The sequence below is a fragment of the Trachypithecus francoisi genome, unplaced genomic scaffold, assembly GCF_009764315.1.
Source record: "Trachypithecus francoisi isolate TF-2019V2 unplaced genomic scaffold, Tfra_2.0 Lachesis_group0, whole genome shotgun sequence".
Lineage (NCBI taxonomy): Eukaryota > Metazoa > Chordata > Mammalia > Primates > Cercopithecidae > Trachypithecus > Trachypithecus francoisi.
The window spans coordinates 18,894,439-18,911,158 of NW_022681453.1; the positions used below are offsets into that span (position 1 = coordinate 18,894,439).

Sequence of the window (16,720 nt, forward strand, 5' to 3'; positions counted from 1 at the left end):
CCTCACAGCTCCCAGAATCATGGAAGGTGGGATAGGCCTTGAAGCTTTGTAAAGGGTTTGGCTTAAAAGAGTGTCTAGGGAACAGTCTACCCCAATCAATGAGCAGAAAGCCTGGTCAGGTATTTCCTCTTGGAAAACTGGGCAACAGCGATGTGAATTGGGACTTTGCAAACTCTTCACATTCTGGCATTTAAGGACTTTAAAGTATAATGAGCAGATTGCTCCCACTTAGCAGAAAGGGAAACTTGCCAGTCACCTACCCATGTACAAAAAAACTCTGCATTTCTTCTGCTGTCTTTTAAGTTTGAATGGACAATCAAGTATCACCAGATGTTTGAAGAAATGCTTCTACAGGAAAGAGAGAGACCAAGATTAACAAAACACCTGTGCCCAAATAAAGTAACCTGTCCCCAGAGCAAATTGAGATTGATAAAGTACTTTAAAATAAAACAAAACAAAAACACTTTAATATCCTCAAATAGAATCTAGAAGATCTATTATGTAGAGGAAGATGCCATGTAAAAGAAATGGAGAATGTAATTTCCAAAATAAAATACTCAGAGAAGATAAATTTTATGTAATCTCTAGGAAAATAAATCAAATATATAGGCAATACATGAGGAAAGAAGTTCAATACAAAGGCTCTACCCAGGGAGGTCCAATATCAAACATTTTGCCTTCCAGAAAAAGAACAGAGGAAATTCTAAAGGAATAATAGAGAATTTGTCAGAGCCAAAAAAGAAGAATCTTAAGATTGAAAGGGCCCCACCAGATACTTACAATGAATAGGAAAACAGAACACACAAAAAAACTCACAGCGAGGCACATTAAGATACCTTAGTTTTCTAGGAGTGAAGAGAAGACTATTTAAGGGTTTTAAAGAGAAAAATAGTTCCTCTTACAAAAGTGTAAGAATCATACTGTCCTCAAAAGTTTTATCATTAACTGGGTGCTAGAAGATAATGAAATAATATCTTCAGAGTTCTGTAGGGAAATGATTTGCCAGCCAGGGTTTTATTTTAAAAAACCCAACCATCTAATTAAGTGAGAGGGGACACAAAGCCATAAAGCCATTTTTAAATATTCAGGGATGCACAAAAGTTACCTCTCATGACCCCTTCTTAAGAAGGGACTTGAGGATGTGCTCCTGCAAAGTAGAATAAATCAGGAAAGAGGAAACATGGAATCTAATAAACAGTGGATCACACCCAAATTCTTACTGTTCGTCAGTAGAAAAGAGAAAATATAACACTAAATTGGTTATTTGTGACCTTTTTGAAGCCACAACATTCTATCCTTGTTTGTTTTGTTTAATTACACCCTCTCATGACTGTTAGTAGGATTGCTTGGCACCTACCACAGACTACCTTTTATAATAGTATATAACATGAATTTAGGTGTACCATAGATCAGTGTTCTCTAAATCTAACTTTGGAGAATAAAAATTTAGTAAAATACAGTATGTTGATGTGCAGCATAGCTACTGATTCTGCCTCTTCAAACCCAAATATTATGTTATAAAATTATGTCACTGTTTTTATTTTTAAGTCAATGATAAGAATACAGAAATTGCAAATACAACATTACTGTGTGGCAAGCAAATTGGTCACACTTGAATTGATGACACTAATAAATGTGTAATTCATTATGTTGCAGTTTAACTGCCACTATAGATTCCAGTAAATAGAATTATTTCAGAACTATGAGTATGTATACCTCTTTTTTATGAAACTTGAAAAACAATCCAATCTGATTTTGCAATCAAATCTGAAAATACATAGATGATAGCTTAGAAACAAGTTCAAATTGTACTCGAAAAAGGCTCAGAACATTATAAATACCTGCCAGTAAATTACAGGGCTATTCCAATTTCATGACTAACTTTTTCTCAATGAAATGTGTGTGTGTGTGTGTCTGTGAGTTGGAGGGGTATGTATATGCATATTTTAATAAGCAAAGGTAAAAAACACAGTTCCACTCCCCTCCCTACTTTTCTTCTTCCTCTTTCCTATTTCTCCTTTTCTCCCTTCCCTACTTTCCGTATTCTTTCTTTTTTTCCCCTTTCTTCCTCCCCTTGCACTTCTTTCCCTCCACTCCTCTCTTCCTTTTTTTTCTTGTTTCCTCCTTTCCTTCAGTGGAAAATATAGTCACTTAAAAACCTAAGTAAGAACTTTGCAGGTCTGTCATTATTGAAAGGAAAAAACATGTTGCACCAAAACTGATAGGACTCTTGTTTCTGGTTTCTCCTTGAGCTTTTTAAAAATTTGTCTTCCTGTTTTGAAAGAAAAGATGGTATATTGTAAAAACAAAGTCATTTCATACCATTAGGTTATGTAAAATAGACTGTTCCACACAAAAGCTGAGAACAGATGACTCTAACCATTGTTCCCATTTTATGCTGATAGTTCCACACTTCTTGTTCCACCACACTTTTATAAATGCCATAAAACCTTGAAGTTTAGCACATGTTAACATGTGAATCAGTGTTTGCCAAATGTATTTTAATGTTTTAATTGATGTAATTAAATATATGATTTTAAACTCATGTGTCTTTAAGCTCTTACACAGACATTATAGCTCTGCCTTTTCAGAATCTATGTCACAAACTACTATTTGTTATTAGTAGTGTATTGATTAAATATGTCTACATCACTGTGGCAAGTAAATGGTCTCACTTCATGCACTGTTATAATGAAATGCTACTATGCCTTGGCTGGGCGCGGTGGCTCACACCTGTAATCCCAGCACTTTAGGAGGCCGAGGTCAGGAGATGGAGACCACCTTGGCTAACACGGTGAAACCCCGTTTCTACTAAAAATACAAAAAAATTGGCCGGGCATGATGGTGGGCACCTGTAGTCCCAGCTGCTCAGGAGGCTGAGGCAGGAGAATGGCGTGAATCCAGGAGGCGGAGGTTGCAGTGAGCTGAGATCATGCCACTGCACTCCATCCTGGGCCAGTATTTTTAGTCGTTAGGTTATTTGATCTTTGTTCTGTTCTGCAAGTGTGAGTACTGTTATATCCTGTGATGTATATCTGAGTAACATTCAGTTAGAACTTCCAAGGATAGAAACTGACCTGGTCCTGTAATCTTTCATTTAGAGTTTTAATTTAGTGAGGAACTCTCCACATCTAGATAATAATTTTTTATTTTGTTTCCTGAGATTAGGAATTATTTATTTGGCCTAAAATTTGAATATTCAGACATTAAACTTATGTGACTTAAACTTACTGGCCTGTATGTAGATACTTCATAAGTAAAAATTATAAAATTGTATCAAATAGAAACCAGCACTTACTACATTGTGCTCTTATATTTTTAGGAACTACAATACTAGAAGGGCATAAAGCTGTGTTCAAATTAGTCGTCATCTTTGCTCAAGTGTCCTACATAGATAATTAGTCAGTTAATTAGATCTACTCCAAATAAATTTTAAAATAATTTGTCTAGTGATGTAATTTTAACTTAATATTTTCAACATCTTTTCTAAAGATGCTAAGTTTCTTGTGTCTCTAATTTCATCACTATAGTAGCTAGTTAAGTTAAAATTGCATTAACCCAGAACTGACATAGCCTAATTGATCTCTGCCTTAGAAAAATACCTAAGAAATATTTTATTCTTCGAATAATAATTTAACACAAATCACTAATATATATACATATACATGTATTTATATATGTGTATATATAAAATTCTGGTTCTTTTATTCTCTCTTTCTCCCCCTCTGTCATTTTTTCTTCCTCCTCCCCTTTTCTACTTTCTCATATTTTTACATATTCTAACCCATCTCTATCTCTTTCTTCCCACTTAGTATATGTCTCTCATCAAGGGAATTGCTTTTGGAGTAAGATATACAAGCAGTAGTTTAGTTTGTTATATGCAGAAAATATCCCCCAGTGAGTTTCCTCTAAGCAGATTTTTAGCCAGGATCCAGAAAGGTTTGTGGCTTAGTACTTTACCCTTAAGGTATACTGATATTTTCCAGCTTTGGGACACCTGAAATTAGCAGAAATTTTCAATGATTTCACAGTTACGGTTCTTCCCATACCTGGTGGTGTGCTCACTGATCAGTGTCTTGCCCTGTTCACAGTCTGGGATGTCTTGGCTATGTTTAAAGTATGTATGGTCGAAGTCCTGTCAAGTTTATGTTCAGTTGACTGACTAACACACACTCTTACACTGACACTCTTTTGGCATTTTTTGCTTATCATTATAACCTGCACTCTGCACTTGGTAGGCACTATGTGAACATATTTGAGTAATAAAGTGGATTTGTTTTCATGCCTGGTGGACAGTTTCCTTCTGGTTTGATGTTTGACACACAGTCATCTTTCAAACAGTTATGACTAAATTGATTTTACAACCACTTGTAGCCATTATTACTTATTATAATTTTCACAGTTATTTTAAAAAAGACAGCAGGTATAGTGGAAATACCGTAAGTGAAGAATGAGAACAACCCAACTTGAGACAAGCCCAGCTCCACTCTTAATATTAAGGCCACTTAGTTAACCTCAGTGGGCCCCAGCTTCCTCTGTTAGCAAATGGGTCTAATACTATCTACTTCCCACAGTGCTTAGAGGTGATGTACATAAAGTGCCTAGCCCAAGTAAATGTTTGGGAAAGGGTAGTAATTACTAATTATATCTTTTTATATGTTATATAAATATAAATATGCTATGTTTTCATTAGTATAGTTTTTATCTGTATGCTGTTTTTACTATAAGCATTAGAAAAGAGCACTGCTCCACAAGAAATCTTAACATCTTCATCTTTTCTGAACTGATACTGGTTCCCCATCCCCTGGGCTGCGGACCCCTGTTAAGAGCTGGGCTGCACATCAGGAGGTGAGCTGCCAGTGAGCCAGTATTACTGCCTGAGCTTCACCTCCTCTCAAATCAGTGTGAACCCTGTTATAGTGAACTGTGATGTGAGAGATCTAGGTTGTGTGCTCCTTATGAGAATCTAGTGCCTGATGATCTGAGGTGGAACAGTTTCATCCTGAAACCATCCTAACCCCTGCACCCTTGCCACTGTCCATGGAAAAATTGTCTTCCATTAAACCAGTCCCTGGTACAAAAGAAGATTGGGGACCACTGCCTTAAAGTATCCATTGTATATAATTAATTAACTTCAGATTATTTTATATATTCTGTGGTTCAGATGAGGAGAGGAAAAAGATAAAATAGGACATAGAATACAGAGTATAGAGCATTTAAAAGAAATAGAGATTCAGGGCCTCAGAGAGCTCCACTTGAAAGAATATTGGGTCAGGATTATGTCCCTTACTAGCTGCTGTGTCCCTAGGTTCAACATGAGCTTAGCACAGAGTAGGTTCTAATATATATTTGTTGGATTATTGGAATGAATGAATGAATGAATGATCAATGATAGGTGAGAGAAGACCAAGTATTTTTGTGAAGACTGTTTACCTAAACAATTGGTAAGACCATTTCTGAAAACTTAACTCTGTACTACATATGCATGTAAATATACATAGATGTTTGCCCCCTGCTTGCGTTCATCTGTTTAAAGAGTGTTTTATTCAGACGCCATACTTCTTTGATCACAATCCCTATAGTCTAAGCCATTTTTTGGCTAACAATGTAACATAGGGATAATAATTAAAACAACAGTAGCAATTTACAATGCCAGGTACTGTGCTGGGTCCTTTATGTGGATTAATCCTTACAACAGCCTATTATAGTAGATTTTAGACAGTGTGGTTTGGTGGTATACCCAAGATACATACCAGGCGAACTGACATCAGAACCCATGCTCCTGAATACTGCAATGCAATGCATCTTTTGCTGTGAAGATAGAGATCATGTTGACCATTCCCTGTGCTCGATGTTCACTATTCTTGGAGTAAACCATAGGAAAAAATAGCCGGGAGCCTCTTTTTGAGCGTGAAGTTTGTAGTGAACACATATTGGTTCTCACTGTCCAACATCTCTGCCTTTTTCAAATGAGGACAGTCACTAATATAACTGGCAAAGTACCCTTTCTCCGTTAAAGATAGTCTTAACATGAGGAACTCCTTTTGGTTTTTACCAAATCACCCATTAATTATTCTCTTATTTCTCAAGATAATGAAATTACAAAACTGAAAGATACTGTGCTCTAGTTACTTCTAGGAGAGGGAAAACACTCTGCTCTCAAGAGAGGATTAACTTGAAGAATATGAACATTTGCATGACTCAAAGCTGCTGTATTCTCTAGATCTAACACCATTGGTAGGATACATGATAATTCCTCAGAAAGTTCTCTGGGGTGTATGGATATTTATATGGGTGGGTGGCTGACTGTACAAGCAAGCTAAGGTTGCCATGATGCTAAGATAGAGTTCTTCTAATACCAGTCTCCAGACACGGCCATCACTGTGTGGTGCACTACCACAGAGGAGCACATACACTCAGTTCTAGGCCTAATGACTTAAATGTCATCTGGATATTTTTTAAACTGTTGTATCTAATACATTTTTTTTTTTTTTTGAGATGGGGTCTTGCTCTGTCATCCAGACTGGAGTGCGGTGGCATGATTTTAGCTCACTGCAACCACTACCTCCTGGTTTCAAGTGATTCTCATGCCTCCGCCTCCCGAGTAGCAGGGATTATGGGCACACACCACCACACCCAGCTAATTTTTGTGTTTTTAGTAGAGATGGAGTTTCACCATGATGATCTTGAACTCTGACCTCAGGTGACCCACCCACCTCAGCCTCCCAAAGTGCTGGGATTATAGGCCTGAGCCACGGTGCCCAACTGGAAACATTTTTTTTTTTGAGACAGGGTCTCGCTCTGTCGCTGAAGCCTGAATGAAGTGAGACAATAATAATGCACTGCAGCCTCAAACTCCTGGGCTCAAGTGATCCTCCTGCCTCAGCCTCCTGAGTAACTGGGACTGCAGTCACATGCCATCACAACCTGGCTAATTTATTTATTTTTTTTTTAGAGATAGGGGTCTCACTGAGTTGCCCAGGCTGATCTCGAACTCCTAGTCTCAAGCAGTCCTCTCTCCCTGACTTCCTAAAACTCTGGGATTATAGGCATGAGCTACTGCACCTGGCCATAAAAAACACCTATTTTGATTATATTATTTACTCATTGTTTTTTGTTGTTGTTGTTTCCTAATTGTAGACTAGTTTACATATATTTTTAGATTTCAGATAATTAAAGAATATGTATGAAATGTTGTCTCTTCGTTTTTTATTTTAAAAAGTTTAACGTGACTACAGAAAATTTTGAAAGTTTTAAATAGTACTATTTCAGTTTTCTAATAAAAATGCTAATATTCTTGTGATCTTTCCATTGTTTTTCCATATCTCCATGAAAGTATTTTAAATATTTGAGATTATATCTGCAAAATTATCTTTATAATGTCAGTTGCTTTTTTTAAGAAGGGGGTAGAAAGGATATTTTCTACCTTTCAAGGTAGAAATGCAGCTCTCTCTTAGACTCCATGAACACTACTGCCTTTGCATGCTCTAAGCGTTAGAAGCCAGAGGCCTGAAATTGTTTCAAGGAAATGAAGAATAGCTAATAAGAGGTGATGGAATTGAGTGTTTCTTTGATATAAGAAGTCAGGATCCCAATTGTAGAAAAATAAAATTTCATAGATTTAAATGCATTAACTTCAGTTGGCATAGTTTTATCATTAGATTGTAAACCATCAAGGATAAGGCCAAAAGGTTGTTACTGATCTCATTATACAAAACTGTGGGTTATTTTTAACATTGGATTCAAAACTTTTTTCTCTTTAAAATCTTATTTTTTAAATTAATGGATAATAGAAAAAAACACTACTTTGATAGAAAAACAGAAGTTTTTATCCTTTAATAGTCATTTATCCTTTAAATCATTTAATATAATAGTTTTTATCCTTTAAATTGTCATTTAATATAATATGTTTTTCCTTTTTTTCTTGCCTGCTAGAAAGTGTACATCTAAATTTTAATTCTTAATCCTAGTAATCATTTTAGTGTATGCTATTAATACGTTTGCTTGTTTAATACCTCCTCCATATAGGTTTGATTTTCCATTTTTATTTTATCAATCTTATTGCAATGTAATTTTATCATATTTTCCTATAAACGGGGTATAAATTGTAAATGAATCTGAATTTTGGATGTGCACCTGATTTTATTTTTAATGACGAGTTTTATGCACAGAAAGAGCTTACAGATTTAGCTGTGCTAGCATGTTCTAAAATAGTTCATAGTCTAGTTGAAGAGATAAAAAAATCTTTCTTCTTCTATAATCCCATGGAATGCTTTTGCCAGGCACAATAATTCATAACCCTTGTTTTGTAGTAGGGTGGTCACAGAGCGTCTCCAAAATTCTGATGAGAGTTATAGACCCTCTCATCAGAAAAAATGTATAATGAACACACATACAAACTCATCCAGTGTCATAAGTAGTTTCAGAGGTCTACAACCCTATAAACTCCATTGAATTCCTGGCTTAGAACTGTTGTCTTAGAGTGTGAAAAAGGAGCTAACATTTATTGACCATAAATTATATACCATTTTGAACCCAAAATGTCCAGAGTTATTTCCGCTGCCCAGTACTGCCATTACCATCACTTCTTCTTACTGCCCCAAAGATCCTCCAAATACTATTGTCTTGAGTAGTAATACTTGTTGGTTAAACTTTTATCTAATGTTTCTTAAAATATTGGTGCTAATGCATAGCTAGGTCTTTATCAGTATCAGTATTAATTAAATTGAAAATGAGATGAAACTCAGCCAAAATATACATCTCTTTGAACACATGGACACAGGGAAGGGAACAACACACATTGGGGCATATCTGGGGGTATGGTGAGGGGAAGGAGAGAATTAGGAAAAATAGCTAATACATTCTGGGCTTAATTCCTAGGTGGTGGGTTGTGAGGTGCAGTAAACCACCATGGCACATGCTCACCTGTGCAACAAACCTGCACGTCCTGCACATGTACCCCAGAACTTAAAAATAAAAAATAAAATAAATGAATAAAGAGAAAAAGATACATCTCTTTGAATTCAGTAACTTTTAAGAGGTGAATTTTATGTGTTTGACTTTGAATTACATCCTGAAGATTTTTTTCATCCTAATGGAACTAATGCATAACTAAACCTTGAGCATATTTGTCAGATGGGGAGAAACAGAAAAATAAACATGACTTATTAATGATCTAAAGAAAACCTATCCTTAATGAACTGAAGCTAATATAATGTAATACTGAATGAAACCTTTTTACCATCATGAGTGGAACTGCCTGAACTGGAATTGTGTCAATCTTAAATCCCTAGCTCCATTTATTTACCCAGAAGTGAACACAATTAGATGTTGCTTTATAAAGACATGTTCCTGCTAGGACAGTGTCTGATCGTCTGTCCACAAGATGTGGCCGGTATGGGTTCCCAGGCACATAAAGAGAGATAAGTAATATGAGTACATGGCATACTGAGTGTAGTCTCTCTCTTTACTAGACATTTGGGCCTGGACCTGGTGCCTCGGAAGGACTTTGAAGTAGTGGACTCGGACCAGATTAGTGTCTCAGATCTCTATAAGATGGTAAGAAATCTAACATGAGGTAGCTTGTTTCTGCATACCTCATTTTTTCTCTTTTGTTTATTTTCTCTAATGTTATGAAACAACATTGCTAAAATTATTTTTTTTGCCTCTTTCCCAGTGTATTTAAGTGATATTTCTTATTCTGGCCATATCTATCACACTAGCTTTCCAAATGGGATTCCAATGTAGTAACCTACGGATACTGGGCTTACTAGATTATCTAAGCATTACTTCTTTGTTGACTTTCCTGGTAAACCAGAGCTCCTTCAGCCTGCAGCATAACTAAAGTTATGTCTGTTTCCTCTCATCTCTTTAAAAGAGAAAGTAGTTAAAGCTGGAAAGAGCCAATTATTAGGTAATATAGAAATTGAGCCCAGAAGTAATGTACCAGTTTTTCTAGAGAGACAGAACCTGATAGATTCTTAGCTATCTGTTGGTTATTATAAAAATCTATTGGGTCGACTAATCAAGATTACATTTTATAGTCTAGATGCAAAGTGAGTAAATGAAGGGTACAATATTTTAAAGTAAAATAAATAAACAGAAGAAACCTTAGGTGGTGGCAGTTATGCTTAGACTAACAGACTGGATAAAAACTCATTTTGAAGAGTATGTATTTGATGAGTATGTATTGGTGAGATTTATACGTTTTAGAGTCTGTTTGAGAAACTGTAATATTTTTAGGGAACTTAGAGGGTACTAAGTATGTTGCCTGGACAAGGACCTAACAAAATTTGCCTAATATGCAAATAACATATCAGTTGCTTCTGCATATTTCCTTGTGTGTACTTACTAGCATACCCAAGCAATTGTGTACCATTGCTTTAACTATGCTGTATGCAATGCAATAGGTTGATAAGTGTGAGATACAGAGATTAAAGACAGCTGGATGTGGTGGCATGCACCTGTAAGTACAGCCAGCTACTCTGGAAGCTGAAGTGGTAGGATCGTTTGAGCTCAGGATTTTGAGAGCAGCTGGGACAACATAGTGAGACCCATCTCTTTAAAAAACAAAAAGTATGAACAAGGCTTATCTATTCCCTAAAGAATCTCACTATCTAGGATATTGGTTTCTAATGCCTTTTGGGTCATAGAAGATCAGATGAAACTTTCTCCCAGGACAATGCAAGTATGCTTTGCATACAAAGTTTTATGATCAGTTTTAGAGAATTGATGGATAGTTTCTCCTGATGTTTGCTGTGAAGCCCGTGCATGGACCGTATGTTATAAACTCTATGCTAGTGGAATCAACAGACCACAGTCAAACAGCCATACATGTGCTGCATATATGTGCTGTGTAGCATAATTTAAGTATACACTGATGCTCTTAGAGGTAGTGACTGGTTTCCTGGGACTAGGAAAGGAGAAGGAAAGACATTCCAAAAAGGCACACAGCATATGGAAGTGGCAGTTCCAGGAAACTATATAAGACATTTAATAACTTCAGCATGGAGTACCACTAACTCATGTTAGTTAGTGGGAGTCAGGCCAAGAAGGAGACAAAAGTCAGACCATGAAGAGCTTTGCATTTCTCAAATTAGACTCTATCCAGTAGTCTGAAAGAAGCATGAGAGTGACATAAGCAGATATTGATTTCAAACATTGACTCTGTCTAGAGATAATATAAAATGCAAAAGACTGGAATGAGGGAGGAATCCCATGCATAGAACTCAGAGACCCACAGTAGTGATTCAGGTAAGAAAAATGGCTAGGCAGCAATGGACAAGAAATACAATAAGAATGTAGATGTTTGGAATTAAAACTGATACATTTTGATGATGAATTAAATATGGAAAGTGAAGAGAGATTGAGAGTTTGAAACTAAGAATTCCTCTTGGAATAGTGGCTTGGAGGATGCTGTTTTCTTGATAAAGGTTTTGGATTCTTTTCTTAGTGTGACAGTAAGCTTGTGAAGGTAATTGAGCAGGAGAATCACATGATCAGCCTTCCATTTTTAAAAGATGCCTCTGATTGCTGTGTGGAAAAGGACGAGTGGGACAAGAATAGAAGTAGAGAGGAGTCATTCAAGCAGGAGATCTTAATTTCAGTAGCTTGAGCTAGAGCTGGAAGAGTGAAACTAGTAAGAAGTTGGATTCGGAATATATTTTGAAGTCAGAACCATAGTTGTTGATAGATTAAATTGCTGTACGTGTATACAAGAAAGGGAAAGGTCAGAAAAGAATTATACCTGTGTTTTTGACCTGCCTAATTGTATAAAAGTGAAATGGGAAACCTTGTGGAAGAAGCAGTTTGCAGAGTGAGACAGGTAAGGATCTATAGTTCTGATTTTCTTTTCACGTTTGAGATGCCTTTTAGACATCCCACCAGAGATGCTGAAAGACTAGAGCTCATAAGTGAAGTTCAGATAAAACAGTTTTAGAGCCATCATATTACATATGGTATATAAAGCTGTAGGGCTGAATTAGATGACCATCCCCTTGCCCAAACCTTCATACAGTGAAACCCAGTGGGCATACAGCACTTCCAACCAAGCATCAATAGGCAAAGCTCTCGCATAATGTTCACTATTTGGGTGATGGGTACACTAGAAGCCCAGACCTCACAGTTTTGCAACATCCATACGACGAATGTGAATCTTCAAAAAAGAGACAGAGAGAGAGAAAGAGAAACAGAGAGAGAGACCAAAATGAACAACATATAAAAGGAACTTGGAAGAAAGAGACAGCCCAGCAGAAGAAAATGGTGATTGCTGTCTGCAGAGAGAAATGGGGAAACAACTAGGAAACAGAGTACAACAATCCAAAGAGCTTTACAAAATTAAAAATCAGATTACTGGATTACACTTGGAATAAAGGTTAGAAAATAGAGAAAAATCTCCCTGAAAACAGAACAACAAAATGAAGTAACAGTAGGAGAGAAAAGGTTTAAAAGTTTAGAGGTTCAATTCAGGAAGCTCAGTATTCAGAAGAGAGAATAAAGAAACAAAGAAAGACAATTACTGAAGGAATCATATTAACAACTTTCTCAGAACATGGATATGAGTCTCCAGATTTAAAGGGCCCAATAAAATTATGAAATTTCAGCTCACTAGAGATAGAGATGAGCTTAAAACTTCCAGAGAACAAAATGGATTACACACAAAGGATTTGTTGTAATAAAAACATTTGGCTTTCTGATAGCAGCATTAAAAATTAGAAAACATAAGAGCATTACCTTCAAAATTCTGAGGGAATATAACATTCAACTCATAGTTCTATATTTACTCAGCCACATTATAAATCAAGTGGGAGAGAAGCCTAAAGAGAATTTTGGTCACTCAGAGTCTCAAAACAGCAATAATAACAATGCTCTTTAACTCCTTTTCAGGGAACTACTGAAGAGTAAGTTATTCCTTCTAAAATGAAGGAATAAATCAAAAGGTCTACTGTGTGTTATCCAGAAAAGGGATTCTGACACAATGAAAGCCCTGTTTATTTCATTTTCTGCTAAATTTTCTGTCTTTTTTATCTCATATATTTGCTTTTTCATACAAACAGATACGATAAAAAACAATTAAAGGAGTCCACAAATTTATTAAAAACGACTTAGGATTTATATGTTAAATTGCACAGTAAATGTTTTGGTTAAATCTTAAAAGTTCAAGATTCAAAAGAATATCCTTTTAGAACCTTTTTGTGTTAACATGTAAATCTATTACCGGAAATTATGAATACTTTATATGAAACTTTCTGATTATAATAACCCTTGTCATTGAGTTTGGGGAAAAAAATCCTATATGAATAAGATTATACTTAAAGTTTACACTCATAGCATTTTTTAATAAAAAAAGAAGCCTCCATGCAAATGTTGAATGATAATGATTGATAAAAGTCTCTTTAAATACACAGTTGGATTTTGCATTCTTTTTGTTTGTTTGTTTTATTTTGTTTGTTTGTTTTGAGACAGAGTCTGTCTTTGTTGCCATGGCTGGAGTGCAGTGGTGTGATCTGGGCTCACTGCAACCTCCACCTCCTGGGCTCCAGCAATCTTCCCACCTTAACCTCCCAAGTAGCTGGGAGTACAGGTGCGTGCCACCATACTCAGCTAATTTTTATTTTATTATTATTATTATTATTTATTTATTTATTTTGGTAGAGACGAGATGTCGCCATGTTGCCCAGCCTAGTCTTCAGCTCCTGGGCTCAAGCGATCCTCCCACCTTGGCCTCCCAGAATGTTGAGATTATAGGCATGAACCACCGTGCTTAGCAGGATTTTGCATTCTTTATGATGAAAACCAGAGGAAGTCCTTAGTGCTCTTCAATTTTGCATCATCATAACTCTAAATCCATTTTAAACAATAGAAAATTGGTGCTGCCGAAAATATAAAGTATTTCAAAAGGCACCACAAACTATTTTTGTTCATCTTAATTAGCCATGCATCTTTGTGAAATGTGACACTCAAAAATTACATAATATGAGAGTTTCTAAATTGTGGCAAGATCTAACAGAATGCTCACATTATAGCCCCCTGCTTCATTATTATCCATCCACATTATCATGTATTGGGATTTATGTTTGCCTGTTGTCTTCTCGTGTTAATATTTTTAATAGCTCAATGTTTATACATTCATTTCTGGGATAAATCAATTAGATTCTTTACTAAAAATCAGTGATTTTATATGCTTCATCCTTTCATAGATTCTGACTAGATATGCCTTATATTTCCTTGTAAGACTCACAATATTTAACTCAATCCCCAACATATATAGCAGGCAATTAATTTTGTTATTCAGTTGATAAGCATATCCAAAGCTACATAGTTCTTTCCATATTGCTAGACTTTTGTAGACTTAATGAACAAGAGACTTTACAGGGCTGAAAATGACTTCTCTACTGGGGAAAAATTGGCAGAGGCAGTAATGTGTTCCATGCATTTCTTAATTAATTTATATTTTGGATGTACATTGCTAGGCACTTGGAATATAAAGATAAATAAGACAGTGTTTTGCTCCTTGTAAGTGCAAAGTCTGGAGTTACATAGCAAACAGGGAAACAGTGCATTACAACCCTAATAGAGATGATGATTACACTGAAAAGGGAGGTATTGGCTGACCAGCTGAAGGCTAGTTGACAAGAGTGCCCTGAAAGAGGTTCCAGAATGCCAGTTCTGATGCCTTTCTCTGGCTGCCCATGTGGTGTGCTTTCAGACTAAGTCATTCTCTCAAAATTTAATGACTGAAATAAAAAAAGACTTGTTATTGTCAACAGGGATGTTTCATACTGAAATTAGCTGTTTCATAAACTCCTTCTGTATATAATTCTAATTGAAAATTCGGCCGGGCGCGGTGGCTCAAGCCTGTAATCCCAGCACTTTGGGAGGCTGAGATGGGTGGATCACGAGGTCAGGAGATCAAGACCATCCTGGCTAACACGGTGAAACCCCGTCTCTACTAAAAAATACAAAAAATTAGCTGGGCATGGTGGCGGGCGCATGTAGTCCCAGCCACTTGGGAGGCTGAGGCAGGAGAATGGCGTGAACCCGGGACCAGGAGGCGGAGCTTGCAGTGAGCTGAGATCTGGCCACTGCACTCCAGCCTGGGCGACAGAGCGAGACTCTGTCTCAAAAAAAAAAAAAAAAAATTTATGCCTACCAAGATTGGTAGACCTTTTAATGGGTTAACAGTAATCTACTTGAGAAAATGGCTTAGTGCAGCTCCTGAATGTAAAGTAAAACAATGGAATTTATTTTAGTCTAGTTACCTTCCAGTGAGATATGAACAGTAAACCACAAAAAACCTGATTTGTTTTTGAATGCTTGGATTTTTTTTTTTACTTTTTAAAAACCTATTTTATATGTGAATTTTTCTTTTGTGCATATTCATTCTATATGATGTTTTGCCCAGCTGGTGGAGACTTAATTTTTTTGTATTTCATATATATCATGGGAACATATATTTCCATGAATGAACATTAATGTTCAATAATAATTAGTTAATATTGCTAATATATACATGGATATTGAATAATAAGCAAATATAGCTAGTCAGACACATTGAAGTTAATATTTAATTTTACTTCTCTTTTATATAGGGTTAAATATATGTGTTTGGAAAAGAAATGGAAACTTCCACTGCCACAACCATTCTTCTTACCCATGTGATATGGAGCAATTCAACAAATGAGTGTGGTACCATACCTCTAGGGTCCAAAAGGAAGCAGGATGAAATCTCTCGTTGTTGAGTTTACCAACAGCAGGCACTGAACATTTGTAAATTCACCATTATTCCTGGCCAGGGTTTACTTCTAAATGTGAATGACTTTCTATAATAGCTAATTATAAAAAAGAATAACAATTATACTAATAATAAAAATACCAATTGTGGATAATAATTATCAGCCACTTACAGTATGATAGGTAATACGCTGAGTCTGTCTGCTCAAACTCTGTGAGGTTGAATTAGGCATAAAATTTTATACTCACTTTTCAGATAATGAATACACAGATATAAGTGTGAGTCAAGATTCAAAACTAGGCCAGGCGCGGTGGCTCATGCCTGTAATCCCAGCACTTTGGGAGGCCAAGGTGGGCAGATCACGAGGTCAGGAGATTGAGACCATCCTGGCTAACACGGTGAAACCCTATCTCTACTAAAAATACAAAAAAAAATTAGCCGGGTGTGGTGGCAGGCACCTGTAGTCCCGGCTACTCAGGAGACTGAGGCAGGAGAATGGCTTGAACCCAGGAGGTAGAGCTTGCAGTGGGCCTACATCGCACCACTGGACTCCAGCCTGGGCGACAGAGCGAGACTCCGTCTCAAAAAAAAAAAAAAGGATTCAAAACTAGAGGGTTGCAGGGGGGAGCATCAAGATGGCTGAGTAGAGGCATCAGGCACTTGCCTTCTACTCAGTGAGTAATTAACTACATATTGAATAGAACATCTAATACTTGAATACTGGAGTTCATCAGGGAAGTGACAGGAAACTTTGGAGTCATAGAAGGAGAGGGAAGCAAAGCAGCCAGCCCACCCAGGATAAGCTTGGAGCTAGAAGGAACTCCCCATTGTGGGGAAAAGGCATTGTTCCAGAGAGAGAGTTTGGGCTGGGCCTCACACTACCTCTGAGATTCAAGCGGCCACAGCACGGTGTCATTTTGAGAGCCTAGCTCCCACCAGACTACATTTTTCTACCCTTGGGTCCAACACACCCGAAACTCCACATCC

General features: G+C 36.6%; 1 protein-coding gene across 8 annotated transcripts in view; it reads left to right on the forward strand.

Moving 5' to 3' along the window:
• DOCK3 (dedicator of cytokinesis 3) overlaps nt 1–16,720 on the forward strand; it is a 735,684-nt gene that overhangs the window by 393,276 nt on the left and 325,688 nt on the right. For all 8 annotated transcript variants that reach the window (XM_033208879.1, XM_033208884.1, XM_033208901.1 and 5 more), the window contains exon 7: nt 9,474–9,558. In XM_033208879.1, coding sequence (XP_033064770.1) covers nt 9,474–9,558 — 85 coding nt within the window. The remainder of the gene's footprint in view (nt 1–9,473; nt 9,559–16,720) is intronic.